This window comes from Tachypleus tridentatus, chromosome 7, assembly GCF_004210375.1.
Source record: "Tachypleus tridentatus isolate NWPU-2018 chromosome 7, ASM421037v1, whole genome shotgun sequence".
In the NCBI taxonomy this organism is placed as follows: Eukaryota; Metazoa; Arthropoda; class Merostomata; order Xiphosura; family Limulidae; genus Tachypleus; species Tachypleus tridentatus.
This window is the reverse complement of record NC_134831.1, coordinates 116,961,988-116,975,653: the sequence shown is the minus strand read 5'-3', so window position 1 is coordinate 116,975,653 and position 13,666 is coordinate 116,961,988. Positions and strand designations below refer to the sequence as shown.

The 13,666-nt window shown below is 34.0% G+C and overlaps 1 protein-coding gene across 5 annotated transcripts in view; it reads left to right on the top strand.

Annotated features, from left to right (window-relative positions):
* Window positions 1-4,907: 4,907 nt before the first annotated feature.
* LOC143256458 (uncharacterized) overlaps window positions 4,908-13,666 on the top strand; it is an 88,530-nt gene continuing 79,771 nt past the window's right edge. For 2 of the 5 annotated variants that reach the window (XM_076513718.1, XM_076513717.1), the window contains exons 1-3: window positions 4,909-5,333; window positions 8,984-9,119; window positions 9,718-11,016. In XM_076513718.1, coding sequence (XP_076369833.1) covers window positions 9,051-9,119; window positions 9,718-11,016 — 1,368 coding nt within the window. In that variant the 5' untranslated portion in view covers window positions 4,909-5,333; window positions 8,984-9,050. Of the gene's footprint in view, window positions 5,334-8,983; window positions 9,120-9,717; window positions 11,017-13,666 lie in introns of all 5 variants that reach the window. The other 3 variants (XM_076513721.1, XM_076513720.1, XM_076513719.1) reach the window with 3 other exon arrangements.

The following is a 13,666-nucleotide window of genomic DNA, read 5'->3' as shown; positions in this document are numbered from 1 at the left end:
ATCTAAAATTGATTACCAGCAAGGGAGGAACTTTGCAAGCCACTGTATAAACTTTTGTTGCTTAGCAACATGACATAAAAATCATTGGTGGAACGCATTGTTATCAGAATGCACTAGCTTTTCTTTACATAAGAGTGTTATACAGAGAACCATTTCTTATGCTCGTGATTTTTCGCTACCTTCTCTCATTGAAAAGATGCGCATCTGTACACGCACGTAGTTAACATAAGTAAAATACTGAGATGCACACCCCTCAGGGTCCACTTTGTATTGGTGCAAAATTCCAGACTCCTCGGTTCTTTCCTCTTGAATCCATGCCAGTCACATATCTTTCTATGTAGTTTTTCACAGGTATGTTTTACATACATAGTTGAAATTCTACATGTACTGTTCACCACTATTAGATACTGGATCTTAGGCCAGACTAGAGTGAAGATAGCTAGTCATCACCGCCCACCGCCAACTCTTGGGCTACTCTTTTACCAACGAATAGTGGGATTGATAGTCACTTTATAACGCTCCTACGGCTGAAAGGGTGAGCATGTTTGGTGCGATGGGGATTCGAACCCTCTATCCTCGAATTACGAGTCGATCGCCGTAACCACCTGGCCATGTCGGTCCCAGTGAGGTCGAAGAGAGGGATTATTGTGAAAAAACAAAAAAACAACCTCGTGTGGTGCTTCTCTTAATACTGCATAGCCTTTAATATTTATTAATGGTGGTCACAAGTTGAAAAACACATTATACAAAACTCTTCAGTTAAATTCGAACGTTGTTATATTTACGACCAGTCTTAGTAAAATGTATTCGTGCATGTTTACTGAATTACATGAACTTAAAGTCTTTCACACAAAAATACTTTTTTTAAAAAGTAAAATAATTACCCAGTTTTCGTCATTCACGTCATAATCCGTTAACACGAAACTGTACACTAATCATTTCTTCTTTAAGTACAGTTTTAAAACATATTCGTAATTTGTTTGTTTTTTCGACGTGAATCGCTGGCCCAGTCCAGAACTAAGAGCATGGTTCACTCGAATGCTAAGTTTTCTCGCATACAAGTAGTCCTAATAATGCTTAACAAGTATCATAATTACGTGGAAGTAGTCCTTATAATGTTCAATAAATATCAAAATTACATACAAGTAGTCCTAATAACGTTTAACAAGAATCATAATTACATACAAGTAGTCCTAATAATGTTTAACAAGAATCATAATTACATACAAGTAGTCCTAATAATGTGTAACAAGTATCAAAATTACACACATGTAGTCCTAATAATGTTTAACAAGTATTAAAATTACATACAAGTAGTCCTAATAATGTGTAACAAGTATCAAAATTACACACATGTAGTCCTAATAATGTTTAACAAGTATTAAAATTACATACAAGTAATCCTAATAATGTCTAACAAGCATCATTATTACGTACAAGTAGTCCTAATAATGATTAACAAATGCCGTCATTACGATCAATTCTTTCTTTATTATATAGTGTTGGTATGAAGAAGTAGTTAACATAAATCCTGTATATCTCATTAGTTACTCCATACCATGTGACAAAATAGTATAAATTCAACTATCACTGGCATCTGCATTCAGGACGACCGGATAATTTTAACGAGGATAATCCAGCACTGGTGTATGACTAAGGCGTGCCTCGAGGACTTGAGTAAGTCTTTAAAGTATTGTATTAACACAAGTAACGTGTCAATCTCAGAAATCACAGACGATGGTGCAAATATTTTGAAGAAACGTATAAAAACTACCGATAATTCGACGCTAAACAAGGTATAAGATACTCCTGGACCAATTATATCTTCGTATGATCAAAGGATATTTCAGCTTTAATCTTTATTGACTATGTGATCGAGAACCTCTCCCACGTGCATGAGCACGGTTTGACAGGTTTACATTTCAAATCTGCATTCATGTTGCACTTAACCACCATTCTTAGGTTTTCACCCGCTGAATGAAATACATGACAAAAAAAAAGTATGTCATCCAGGTGTAAGTTCCATCAGCCACCAGAAAGTCGAAAGTAGAAGGTTTATTAAGCAGATCAAAAGGCACTGTGTAGATTTCATATAGTCTTTCCCACGTGTTGATCATGGGTATATTTTCATCATTCAGTTTAGCTTGTCAATAACAAGAAGCCAGGTCTAATAAGTTAAACCAATAAGCTCCTTCCATCTCATCCATACATTCATCTGTATACTGCAAAGGAAAGTCACTGATGTGCACTATCATATCTATATCTACATCTGATGTTCCACGGAAGTCTGCAATGTAGTAATATTGAATATGTCTCAGTTAGTCAGTCATCTGGTCCCATGAACAAGTCAACAAACTCCCAGAGCAATTCACTAAGTTAATTTCTCTGTGCTGAAGTTTAGATTGTTTGAACAATCTTCATATGGACGCTTCAAATGTTCTGGAAGTTAAGCATTCGCCCTTGGAAACAACCCATTGGGTGAAACACAGTTACATGAACAACTACTACCTCTAAGTAACCAATGCCTGAACCCAGATCGAAAGCAAGAAACTACTACCTGCGTTTGACACATGATGTTTACCAGATGAAGCCATAGCTGTACCTTACGTTTCACTCCTAGCTTGTCACCAGTTTCCAGAATAAAGACATTAGAGCGAGAAGTTAATATGTCTTTGAAGTTTCGTGCCATCATAGGCTCTGCAAGTTGTCTTGGAACTGCTAATTTTTTCTCTGTTTCAGTTAAAGACTTGATCTGCACCACTATGAAAACTGCTTCCATGAGAGATGAAATGTCTCTTAAACTTACATTGTTTCATATGAATTCACTCGGGAAACCCATCAGTGAACCCATCTAGCCTTTATTACAGTCTTCAATCATGTCTTCCTCTCAGTTTCAACTTTCTCTTCTTCACGGTAAACTATACTTTGGTTTAGAGAGTATACTTTCTGATGAATAACTTTTTCCAGCATTAGAAAAGCAAGCAGACAAAAAAAGCATGTTAAAAATAAATAAACCATTTGCTCATGGGACCAAAATGTGATTCGATCATTTGTCTTTCATCCAGCAAGCAAATTACAGAAGGTAATAAATTAAACAGTATATATTTTTCACGGACAGTATGAGGTTTAATTTATTTCTCTTCTGTTTCTCTTAATGACTTATTTAAGTTACTTTAATAAAAACATTAAAACATGCATACCATTCAAAAGCAGAACCAAGGCAAAATTAGAAGTGAAAAGTGCAGAGAATCATTGAGTCAGTCCACTTTTACATTAGGCCAAAATCTTAGTGTTATGCTTCAGAATATTTAACTTGATCTATATTATCGATAATTATAAACAAATATATTTGAGGTAGATAAATCCTCGTTCTAATGCGTTCTAACTTGTGCGGGTCCTTGTAGCACCTCTTAAAATAAGCATAGCGTCAACCTACATATTTCGGACAGCAAGAGGGCCAAGCAGGTATAAGCCTCTATGAAATTATCGTTATAGTATGTAATCTTTACCTAAGAGAAAGAAATAGTGTGGCTTTATGATCTTTATACATCTTATTCATCAGGAACGCTAATACTATAAGCAAAAGACCAGCCACACCAAATATGCTCCCTTTTTCAGCCGTTGGGACGTTATAATGTATAGTCAATCCCACTATTCGTTAGTAAAAGAGTAGCCCAAGTGTTGGTGGTGGGCGGTGATGAATAGCTGCCTTCCCTCTAGATTTACACTGCTAAATTATGGACGGCTAGAGCAAATAGCCCTCGTATAGCTTTGCGCGAAATTAAGAAAACCCAACCCAACCAACCTACTAGTTTAATTGTTTTATACAACTTAGGGTTAAGTAGATAGTTAATGTAAAAACATTTTGTTTGTTCTTATTGAATTAAAGGGCTCAATCTTATTCACTTCTGATTCAGTTCTTTGGGTTTGAATCTTTACCGTAGTATTTAACGTATTCCACATATTCACACTGTTTTAATTACCACTTCAATTTTGCCCTTCTCAGTTTGTTGTTCAATATTTTAGACGTTTGGCGACTTGATTCAGTGTTGACTTTCTTCCGCTTCCCATGTTCGTTTATATTTTCTTTTGGCCTGGCATAGCCAGGTGGTTAAGGAACTCGTCTCGTAATCCGAGGGTCGCGAGTTTGAATCCCTGTCACACTAAACATGCTCGCCCTTTCAGCCGTGGGGGCGTTATAATGTGATGGTCAATCCCACTATTCGTTGGTAAAAGAGTAGCCCAAGAGTTGGCGGTGGGCGGTGATGACTAGCTGACTTCCCTCTAGTCTTACACTGCTAAATTAGGGACTGATAGCACAGATAGCCCTCGAGTAGCTTTGTGCAAAATTAAAAAACAAACAAACAAGTAAAGTTAATTCTTTCAATTGCAAACATTTGTTTGTTTTAGCGCAAAGCTGCACAATTCTCGCTGTTCTTATCTCAGGCTATCGAGACCCGGATTTTAGTTTTGTAAGATCGTGAACTCACTTTCTACATTATTTCTGGTGAGAAAATGTGTGTTTGAGTGTTTTCCTTATAGCAAAGTCACATCAGAATATCTGTTGAGTCCGCCGAGGGGAATCGAACACCTGATTTTAGCGTTGTAAATCCTTAGATTTATCGCTGTATCAGCCGGGGGGACTGGTGAGAAAGAACTGCAACAATTATATTTTGTTTTCGATTAATTAATCCAGGACCACGAATGAACTTGAAACGCAGTAATAAAGTAACTGAAGCTGTAAAAGTATACTGAGTAGCTATAATCGTATTTAATTAAAGTTATAAAAAAAAACTTGGTTGTAATAACGTATTATTTATGATTTTGGTTTCTTTAAATTAAGGTTGAAAAATATTGCTTTCATAAAAATGCTAAAGAGGGCCATAGCCATCGCCATATTGAACTATATGCGTTTAAAAATAGTTCACGATATAATAATAACACTGTATTGACATTTTGAAAGTTAGCGTTATGTACTTGATATTTTGCGTGATTTTTAAAAGTAGAAATAAATGTTATGCATGCTCAATTTAATTTAATTTATTTATTTGGTATTTTGGAATTTAAGATATTACTCCGCAGAGACACTAAATGGAAAACTGAAGTTCAGCTGTAGAAGTGAGTTGCTGTGATTTACCAAGGAGTAACACTTAGTGTGGCTGTGGTGGTAGGTTCGGAGAGGTAGGTCGCAGAATCTGTCATCTGGGACTTTAACGACGAAGTTGTATTTTTCTTTTCTTTTTGTTTGACGTTTTGAGAGAAAAGGAAGGATATATATCCAGGAAGGGAGACTGAAAAAAATGTGAAAATAACGACTTTGTCTGTGTTGGCACGTATGTTTATTCCTATAACTTTTAATGTAATAATATATTTAATTAAAGTGAAGTGTCATGCATGTGAATATTAAATTTAAAATTGTAATATTATGAGTTGTTACTAATATATTGTTGTAATAGTAATAATATTATTAGCAGTATTAAATCATTTGTACTAACTAATAGGATAGTATCATTAATGGGAATATAGCGTAATCGGTAGTAATAACAGTTTTTTTTTTCAATATTTTATTATTTAGTGTAAATTGTTTTACATGACATCAAGTAGTTTTAGTTTTAGCAGTCAGTAACGGGGTGATTGTCCTTTGGTACGGGCTGCCATCGGATGTGGTGGATGCAATTACTTCAAGTGAAAGCTTGATGTGTATGTGAATGATAAAATCTGGGTTTGAGTTTTTTAACGTATGCTAACGGTTGAGTTTAATTTATTAGATGTGATGCCCTAGATGGACGAAAATGTCTTCTGTTGTTTGTTAAATCTGTGCTCCTAATAACCGCGTGTTATTAGAATTTAAAAAGTGAAGAACCTAAAAGTAATGTTTATATTGCCTTTTGATGCGCTCTTCTTTTCTGAGGATAATGTATGACCAACTTTAGATATGTAGTGAAGGATTAAAATAATTCCTATTTACTAACCTTAATATCTCAATAGCTTTTATGGGTATGTTTTTCTAAATGTGAGATTTTGGATGAAACTTGAATTGCTGACAAGTTCATCTGTGTGAAATTAAAAAAAAAAAACAGAAAATAGTTGTTTGGGTGTTAAACACATTTTTAAAAATTGAGGTCCAGATTGTTAATTGTCCATATTTTTAACACTACAAGAATGATAATCAACATACTGGAAGATATGCAGAATGTTTGATACAATTAGAAGAGCACTTGGTGTAGAGTGCATACCTTTGCCATGGAGCACTGACTATATTTATCCCTCAAACTTGTAGAATAGTTTGCAAGATTACTTGGTGTGTGCTTGTACTTTCAATAATTTTAATTTGTTTTTTTTAATTTTATCTAGAATGAATTTTCTTGTTTGGTCTTCTCTCTGCTAGCCTTTCCTTGTAATTCTTATGTAATAGGTTCAATCTTTAAGAGCCCATATGTAAAATTGTTCAACGATAAAGCACCTGAGGTTGTAGGTCATATAAACAAAAATGTTAAGTACAAGTGAAAGGAGGTTGTCTTTACACTTATCAGGTACTGGTTGGACATTTTGTTTAGTTTTGGTCATCTTTATTAAGAAAGAATGTTAATTTTGGATAGGGCCCATAGAAGACTTGCAAGAATGATTCCAGATGGTAAGATTTATTGTATTGGTTTATTGTTGTGTTCTTACTGGATATGTTGGAGTTTGTTTAAAGTTTGGAAATGGTGAACACATCTGGCATTTGCAGGCAGTATCACTAAAGGATACAAATTTCAGATACAGAACATAGCATGACATGTCGAAAACAATGGACCATTTAGTCCTTCAAGATTATCCTTGCACACCCACCCTTGAGAAAAGTAAGAATTCAAACCCATTCTTTGGAAGTTGAAGTTAGGATCTTTTCTAACTGATCAGTTGACCTGTGGAATAATTGGATTTTAATTGTAATAATATGTTTGTAAAGCTATAACATTGTAAGGGATTAATAATGGTAAGGTAGTTTAGAGTTTGTTTTGGTTTGGTGAAAGCTTGGTGTGAGGTGACAGTAGAGTGGGGTTGTTTTGGTTTGGTGAAAGCTTGGTGTGAGGTGATAGTAGAAAGTGGGATTGTTTTGGTTTGGTAAAAGCTTGGTGTGAGGTGACAGTAGAAAGTGGGGTTGTTTTGGTTTGGTAAAAGCTTGGTGTGAGGTGACAGTAGAGAGTGGGGTTGTTTTGGTTTGGTGAAAGCTTGGTGTGAGGTGACAGTAGAGAGTGGGGTTGTTTTGGTTTGGTGAAAGCTTGGTGTGAGGTGACAGTAGAGAGTGGGGTTGTTTTGGTTTGGTGAAAGCTTGGTGTGAGGTGACAGTAGAGAGTGGGGTTGTTTTGGTTTGGTGAAAGCTTGGTGTGAGGTGACAGCAGAGAGTGGGGTTGTTTTGGTTTGGTGAAAGCTTGGTGTGAGGTGACAGTAGAGAATGGGGTTGTTCAGATACCTTCCTCCCCCTTTTGTTATTCTTTACAAATTAAATTCTTTTGATTAGCCACAAACATATAGAATTATTTGCCTGATGTACTGTTATGAATTCTTGTAAACTTTTGTTGGAGAGATGTATTAATATAAAGCACTTCTACAGTTATTTACTATTAAAGAATCATTTTATGGTTAGGCTTAAAACTTTTACAGATTCTCAAGTCCTTGGCTGTAAGTGGTGGAATTTATTCAAGGGCTTTGAGGAGGTTAAGTTAGTAGATGATTTAAACTGGAAATGAAATGTTTCAGAAGTCTTTATGATTGGAGGGGTAGCCATTATGATATTTTAAAAAGGAAAAACCAGGAAATTAGTCCATTTTGTGATGACAGGAAACCCACTTGGATTCAAAATGTATCTCAGGATGGCTGGTATGGGTATTAACACTGTGTTAACCTGAAGATGACCTAAAAAGGTTGAAATGTACTCTGCTTTATTAGTAAGTGTTAATACCTATGCCAGCTGTCCTGAGATACATTTTTACAGAATGTTTAGTCTAACTTATTTATTGTCAGGATTACATGGAAAATCACCACCTTGAAGTTTGAATTTCATTATGAATTTTTCAGCATGACTTTAGAAAGTTATTTATTTTATCCTTTGAATTTATCTGAATTTTCTGTTGGACTTGAATGAGGGTGGCTATGTTAATTTTGTGTATGTAAGCTTCAAGAAAGCTTTAGATAAGGCTTCTAATAATAGGTTGATTACTGAGATACTTAAGGAATTGGGATAAAGTTCAATAGGTGAATGAATAATTGGCTTGAAGGTAAAAAAACAAAGGCTTATGGTAAATAGGTGCAATTCTGATGGAGTAAAACGAGATTAGTGGATGCAACTCAATGGTCTGTATGTTCTGGGACCTTAATTGTATATTTTCAGTGTCAGTGACATAATCTTATGCATAAGTGGTGTGATTCATAAGTTTTCTTGCTATGATGTGCTGATAAGTAAGGTTAGTTCTTTGGAAAAGGCTTCTTTAATGCAGAAGAGTTTTAACAACTTTTGTGAATGAGTTTCCTGGTGGCTTGACAGCAAGTTTGAGTGGTTATAATGCTTAAATTTAGGATTTTATCTCTGGTGAGTACAACCTAGATGATCCATTGCTTTGCTTTGCTATGAAACAAAGTTTCCTTAGTGAGTTACTCTGTGGGAAATAGTTTCAAAACTGAAGATGTAAAGTGATGCATTTTGGGTTTTGAAATTTATTAAAACCTTGTTTTTGTTTTCTTTCTCTTTTAGAGAAATTGTTTGTATTGTGTGGAGAGAGGGTTTTGGAGTGATGTGTGGAAAAAGTAGATAAGGTAATGAGATCTGTTTATAAATGTTTTAAGTTCAGGAGTGGGAAGATTACCATCTCCTTACACACAACTATGTTAAGCCTCATCCAGAACTTCAGTCTCATTAACATAGAAAATATATTGTTAGTGTAACAGATGGGCTATAAAATTGTGATTCTTGATTTTATGAGATTTATACTTGTTTTCTTTACAGCATAGCAGAATTGGAGGTGACCAGATCAGGTGTTTAAAAATTGTTATAGGTTTGAATTGCTTGTGGGATGTTTGTTGCACAGTTGTGTGAGGACAGATATTTAGGCAGGATCACAAACGTTATGGTAAATAACAGTGTAAGTGGTGGTTCTAAAGTAAAATGATTTGTTAACGTGTATAACAGATGTTTAATTGTTAACGTGTATAACAGATGTGTACTGGTTATGTGAACTCCAGTTTTTTGTTGCATAATTTTATTGGTGTAAGAGGTTGTGATTACGTTGGTATATTTTGTTGGATAATCCCTGCTAGTATAAATGGCCTTCCATTGCTTTGTGTTTGTTTTAATATCTTGTGTATTTATTTTTAGTAGATGGATGAAGTGGCTCCTGTAAGCTGACTTCTTAACTTTACTATGTTGCATTCTTTGTGTATTTTATAAAGGTACCGTTTATTGTCAGTATAAAACTATAATTGTCAACATGCATTACAAATCCTACTATGTATACATGTGACTAATTTTGTATTTGTTATAGTACTTTTCTATGTTGCTGTTGCATTTTTTCTGTAAACAATCTTAACTTTTTAAGTGAAAAGAAAGCAACATAGGTGTTGTTAGTATGTTTCATTAAATTGGTGTTAACTCACTAGACACTTTTTCTCTCCATCAAAATGAGCTTAGAGCACTTAATTTAGAAGTATTTATTTTATTACATGCAGTTTTCTTATTTTCAGTTTTGCAAACAATACACTGATGCTGCTTTCCCTGATATGTTAAGTAATAAATCAAGCAATATTTCTCTGAATGGAAATGATACTAAAACATCAAAGGCAGAACTTGTGGTCACAACATCTGAAGATTTGACAAAACAAGCATGTTCTTCCCGTTATTCCATATCCTATAATGGAAAGTCAAATATTCCATCAAGCATCAAACCATCTCCTTGTATTCCAGATGTCAAGAAGCCTTCCCAGCATTTTAACTATCAAGATGTAAACGTTTCTAAAGTTGAAAAGCACTTAAGTGATAGAATTAGTGGAGAATTAAAGGTTAGATCAGTGCAGAAGCATCTAAACACGTCGGAACCAATCAATGCAGCAGATAAAAAAAGCAAGACTGGTGGATCTCGTAATGGTTCTTATTTGTCTGGATCTGCTCGGCGAGTGCAGTTCAGAACAGATCGAACTTCCTCGGGTCTTACAAAACAAAAAACTCCTAAACTAGCTGTAAGTAAAGCTTTAAAGGAATTGCCTTCTCCTGATGAAACTCCAGAGTTGGGTTTTCCAAGACAACCTCCTCCTCTCAAGACTAGTCAAATCCTTGGAATGGCTGGAATGAAGCATCAGTCAACAAATTGTAAGAACAGTGATTTGCATCAAGGAGATGCTGAGAATAAAGATTCACTGGATGAGAATGAACGTGTTAATAAAACAAAGACTCGGCCCTTGATTTCTCGATTTTCTTTCACTAAGACTGTTAGTAGAAAACCTATTGCAGAAGAATTTTTACCCTCAAGCACAACGGATTTATCATCTGAGTCGTGTTCAGATTGTGTTGATACTTTTTACCCAAGTGCTGTCTGTGATAATTCAAGAAATGAAAACAGGAATGTTGCAGTCAATGGTTTGCAAAGTACGATTTTGTCTTCTAATTTTGACAAAGCAGACTTTAAAGAAAGTCAGAACTTGCATAAGATACCTGAGGAAGACTACAGCATATGTCAGTCAACCAATACATTTGTTGAAAATCCCAGTCATTTCTCAGTTTCAGTTACAGAATCAAGCACTGATGTGAAGGATGGAGCAGAATTTGTTTTTGAAAAGGTTTGTCAGGTTGATCCTGGAACAAACAAGGGTGAAGATAACTCTTCTGAGGTCCCTCTTGAGGAAGATGAAGCAGTGAAAGCCAGAGATACATCCCCAGATGGACGTTTTCTCAAGTTTGAGGAGGAGATTGGACGTGGATCGTTCAAAACTGTATATAAAGGACTGGATACAGCTACAGGAGTTGCTGTCGCCTGGTGCGAATTTCAGGTCGGTGAACTTTTTATCCAAGGTTTTAGATCCTGGTAAATGAGAATTGTTTATATGCTGCATTCAGATCAGAAATTCTTGTTTTTATCATTCAGAAATTTACTGTTTCCTTTCTAACAAATTTTTTTTGAAATGACATAATTTCTGTTGTTAATTGTGTAATTCTTTAATAGTTGTTATACATTACATGGAATCTTTCACCTGTAATTTTTCTTCTGTGAATGGTGAAATTGCAAGTACTTGTTTAAAAGGATAATTCAGCACAGTTGTATCTCCAGTATATATAAGCTGATTCTTTTACTGGGACAGAGGTAAATCTACAGATTTACAATGCTAAAATCAGGGGGTTTGGTTCCCCTCGATAGACTCGGCAGATAGCTCAGTGTGGCTTGTTCACACCTATTTTAATTTGTATATTGTATTTCTTTTTTAATTTCTATAAAAGAAGCATGTACTGGAATACAAACACATGGCTAAGAGACTGATGATAATTTCCCTTTATTTGAGCAAAATTTGGTGGTAAATTTTGGGATTATGATGTTAAACAGTGTTTTGATACCCGTGATTGATGCAGTAAGAGATTGTAAGTTTTACAGCTTCATGCTTAGCAATAAACAAACCTTTTATTTAATATTCAAATCTAAAAGGTTAATAGAATTTTCAAGTTAAGAATTTTTAGTGTAATCAAGTTAATTTTTTCGTGAATTTGAGTACATTTATATTTTGTTTAAATCACATACTCTGATTTCAGCTAAATAACATAAATATGTATTTAATTTACCTTATGACTGTTTGGTATTAGGAAACATTTTTCTATATAGAATTACAGCAGAAGCAAGCCACAAGTCATGTTTAAAAATTCATACAAGTCACATTTCACGGTCAGCTTGTCATTTTATTTGAAGTACCTAACTTTAGGCAAAACACCATCTGTAAACCTGTTTTATATATGCTAGAATATATAATTTATACAGTTACTTTGTGTTCATTTCTCTTTAGTGAGGTCAAATTTTACCTCTACAATTAATTTATTTTTTGCCTAAAATGTTCACATAAGTCATTTAATACAGTTAAAATATATTTTGAGATAATTGACTTTTGCATGTATGTACATTTAAGTTCTGAGGTAAAACGAGAAAGTTACGATGATTAAGATATAACTTCAATTTCTAGCATGTGTAAAATGATTTCATTGTATATTTAGGGATATAATTTATCTTTAGTCAAAAAATTTAATGACTTACCTTAGGGTTCTTTCTTTGCCCCTGAAGATCAAATTTAATGGACACCGTCTAGCTCATTTTGTTTCTTTAGGTAAAATTTAGCTTGCCTACAATTTGTGCTTTTCATTACAGGGGACTAACAGTAATTATATCATGTAAAATGTTTTCTAACATGATTACTGCCTAAAAAAAGAATTATGATCAAGGCCACATTTCAGACTTCATGAAACAAATTAGTTGTTTTTATAATTAAGGAGTAAAGTGATGGTTTTATTATTTTTCTATGAGTAATGGGACTGGATATATTAAATTATTATTTTATTAACATTTATTACTCCATCCTCGAAAGAAATTAAAACATTGAAGTAGAATGTTTTGTAAATGTTGTATACAGAGGTGTGATACAAGTTAACTTACACCTGGTGTTCTCCTGTTTTCCGAGTTTACTATTTTTTTTCCCCATTTCATTCATTTAAGATTCTTTATGTATTTTTAGTGTTCTAATATAAATTGGTTCAGAAGTGAATTATAGATGTCAGGCAATTAATTTGTATAATCAGTTACCCATCAGCATCAATAACATCTATTAGTGTGATGTAAAAATAGTCATTCAGTTATGATTAATATCATGAAAATAACCAACCAGTCAAAATTAGTGTTTCCCATTATTACTGTTTTCAATTAAATTATTTAACTAACCAAAATATTGCTGTTATGATTTCTCATTATTTGTTGTTAATTTTAATCAATTAATGCCACAACTCATGAAACTTGTTTAATTAAAATTTGTTTCCCAATATTACTTTATCAAATTGTTGTCAGAATAATTGATTAGTTGAATATAAATTAATGTGCTCCAAAATTTTATTACAAGTATCTACTAAAGTTATTGTTTTCAAAAGATTTCTGCCTCTTCATTATGCATTGTAACAAAATTCTTGAGGATAAGGAACCCACTTGAAATAGTGACTAAATGTTTTAAACATTAGACGTGTGTAGCATACAGCAGTGAAGTGAGTTCCAGCTTTAGATCAAAAAAGTTATAGGTCTGTAAATAAAACTGAAAAATTGTACCTGTATAGAAATGCAAATGTGTACATGCATGTATATCTGTACCAATCTTGTACAAAGTACAGTTTGTGTAATGGCATCATTATTTCATTTATGTAAGTGTTTTTGTTTGTTTTGCTTTTCATACTCAGATGATCAGATTACAACGATTTTACTGGCAGAAACAATTAGATCTAAGTGTTATAAAGACCACTAGATATCTTGAACATTTAAAATTGATCATTCTAGATAATGTAAGCTAACACTTACATTATGCCTCTAGAACAGTGGTTCCCAACCTTTACGCCCCACACCCCCAAAAAATTTTAATGTTCTCACACCCCTCACAGTAATTATTTATTTAAGAATAAAGGTGA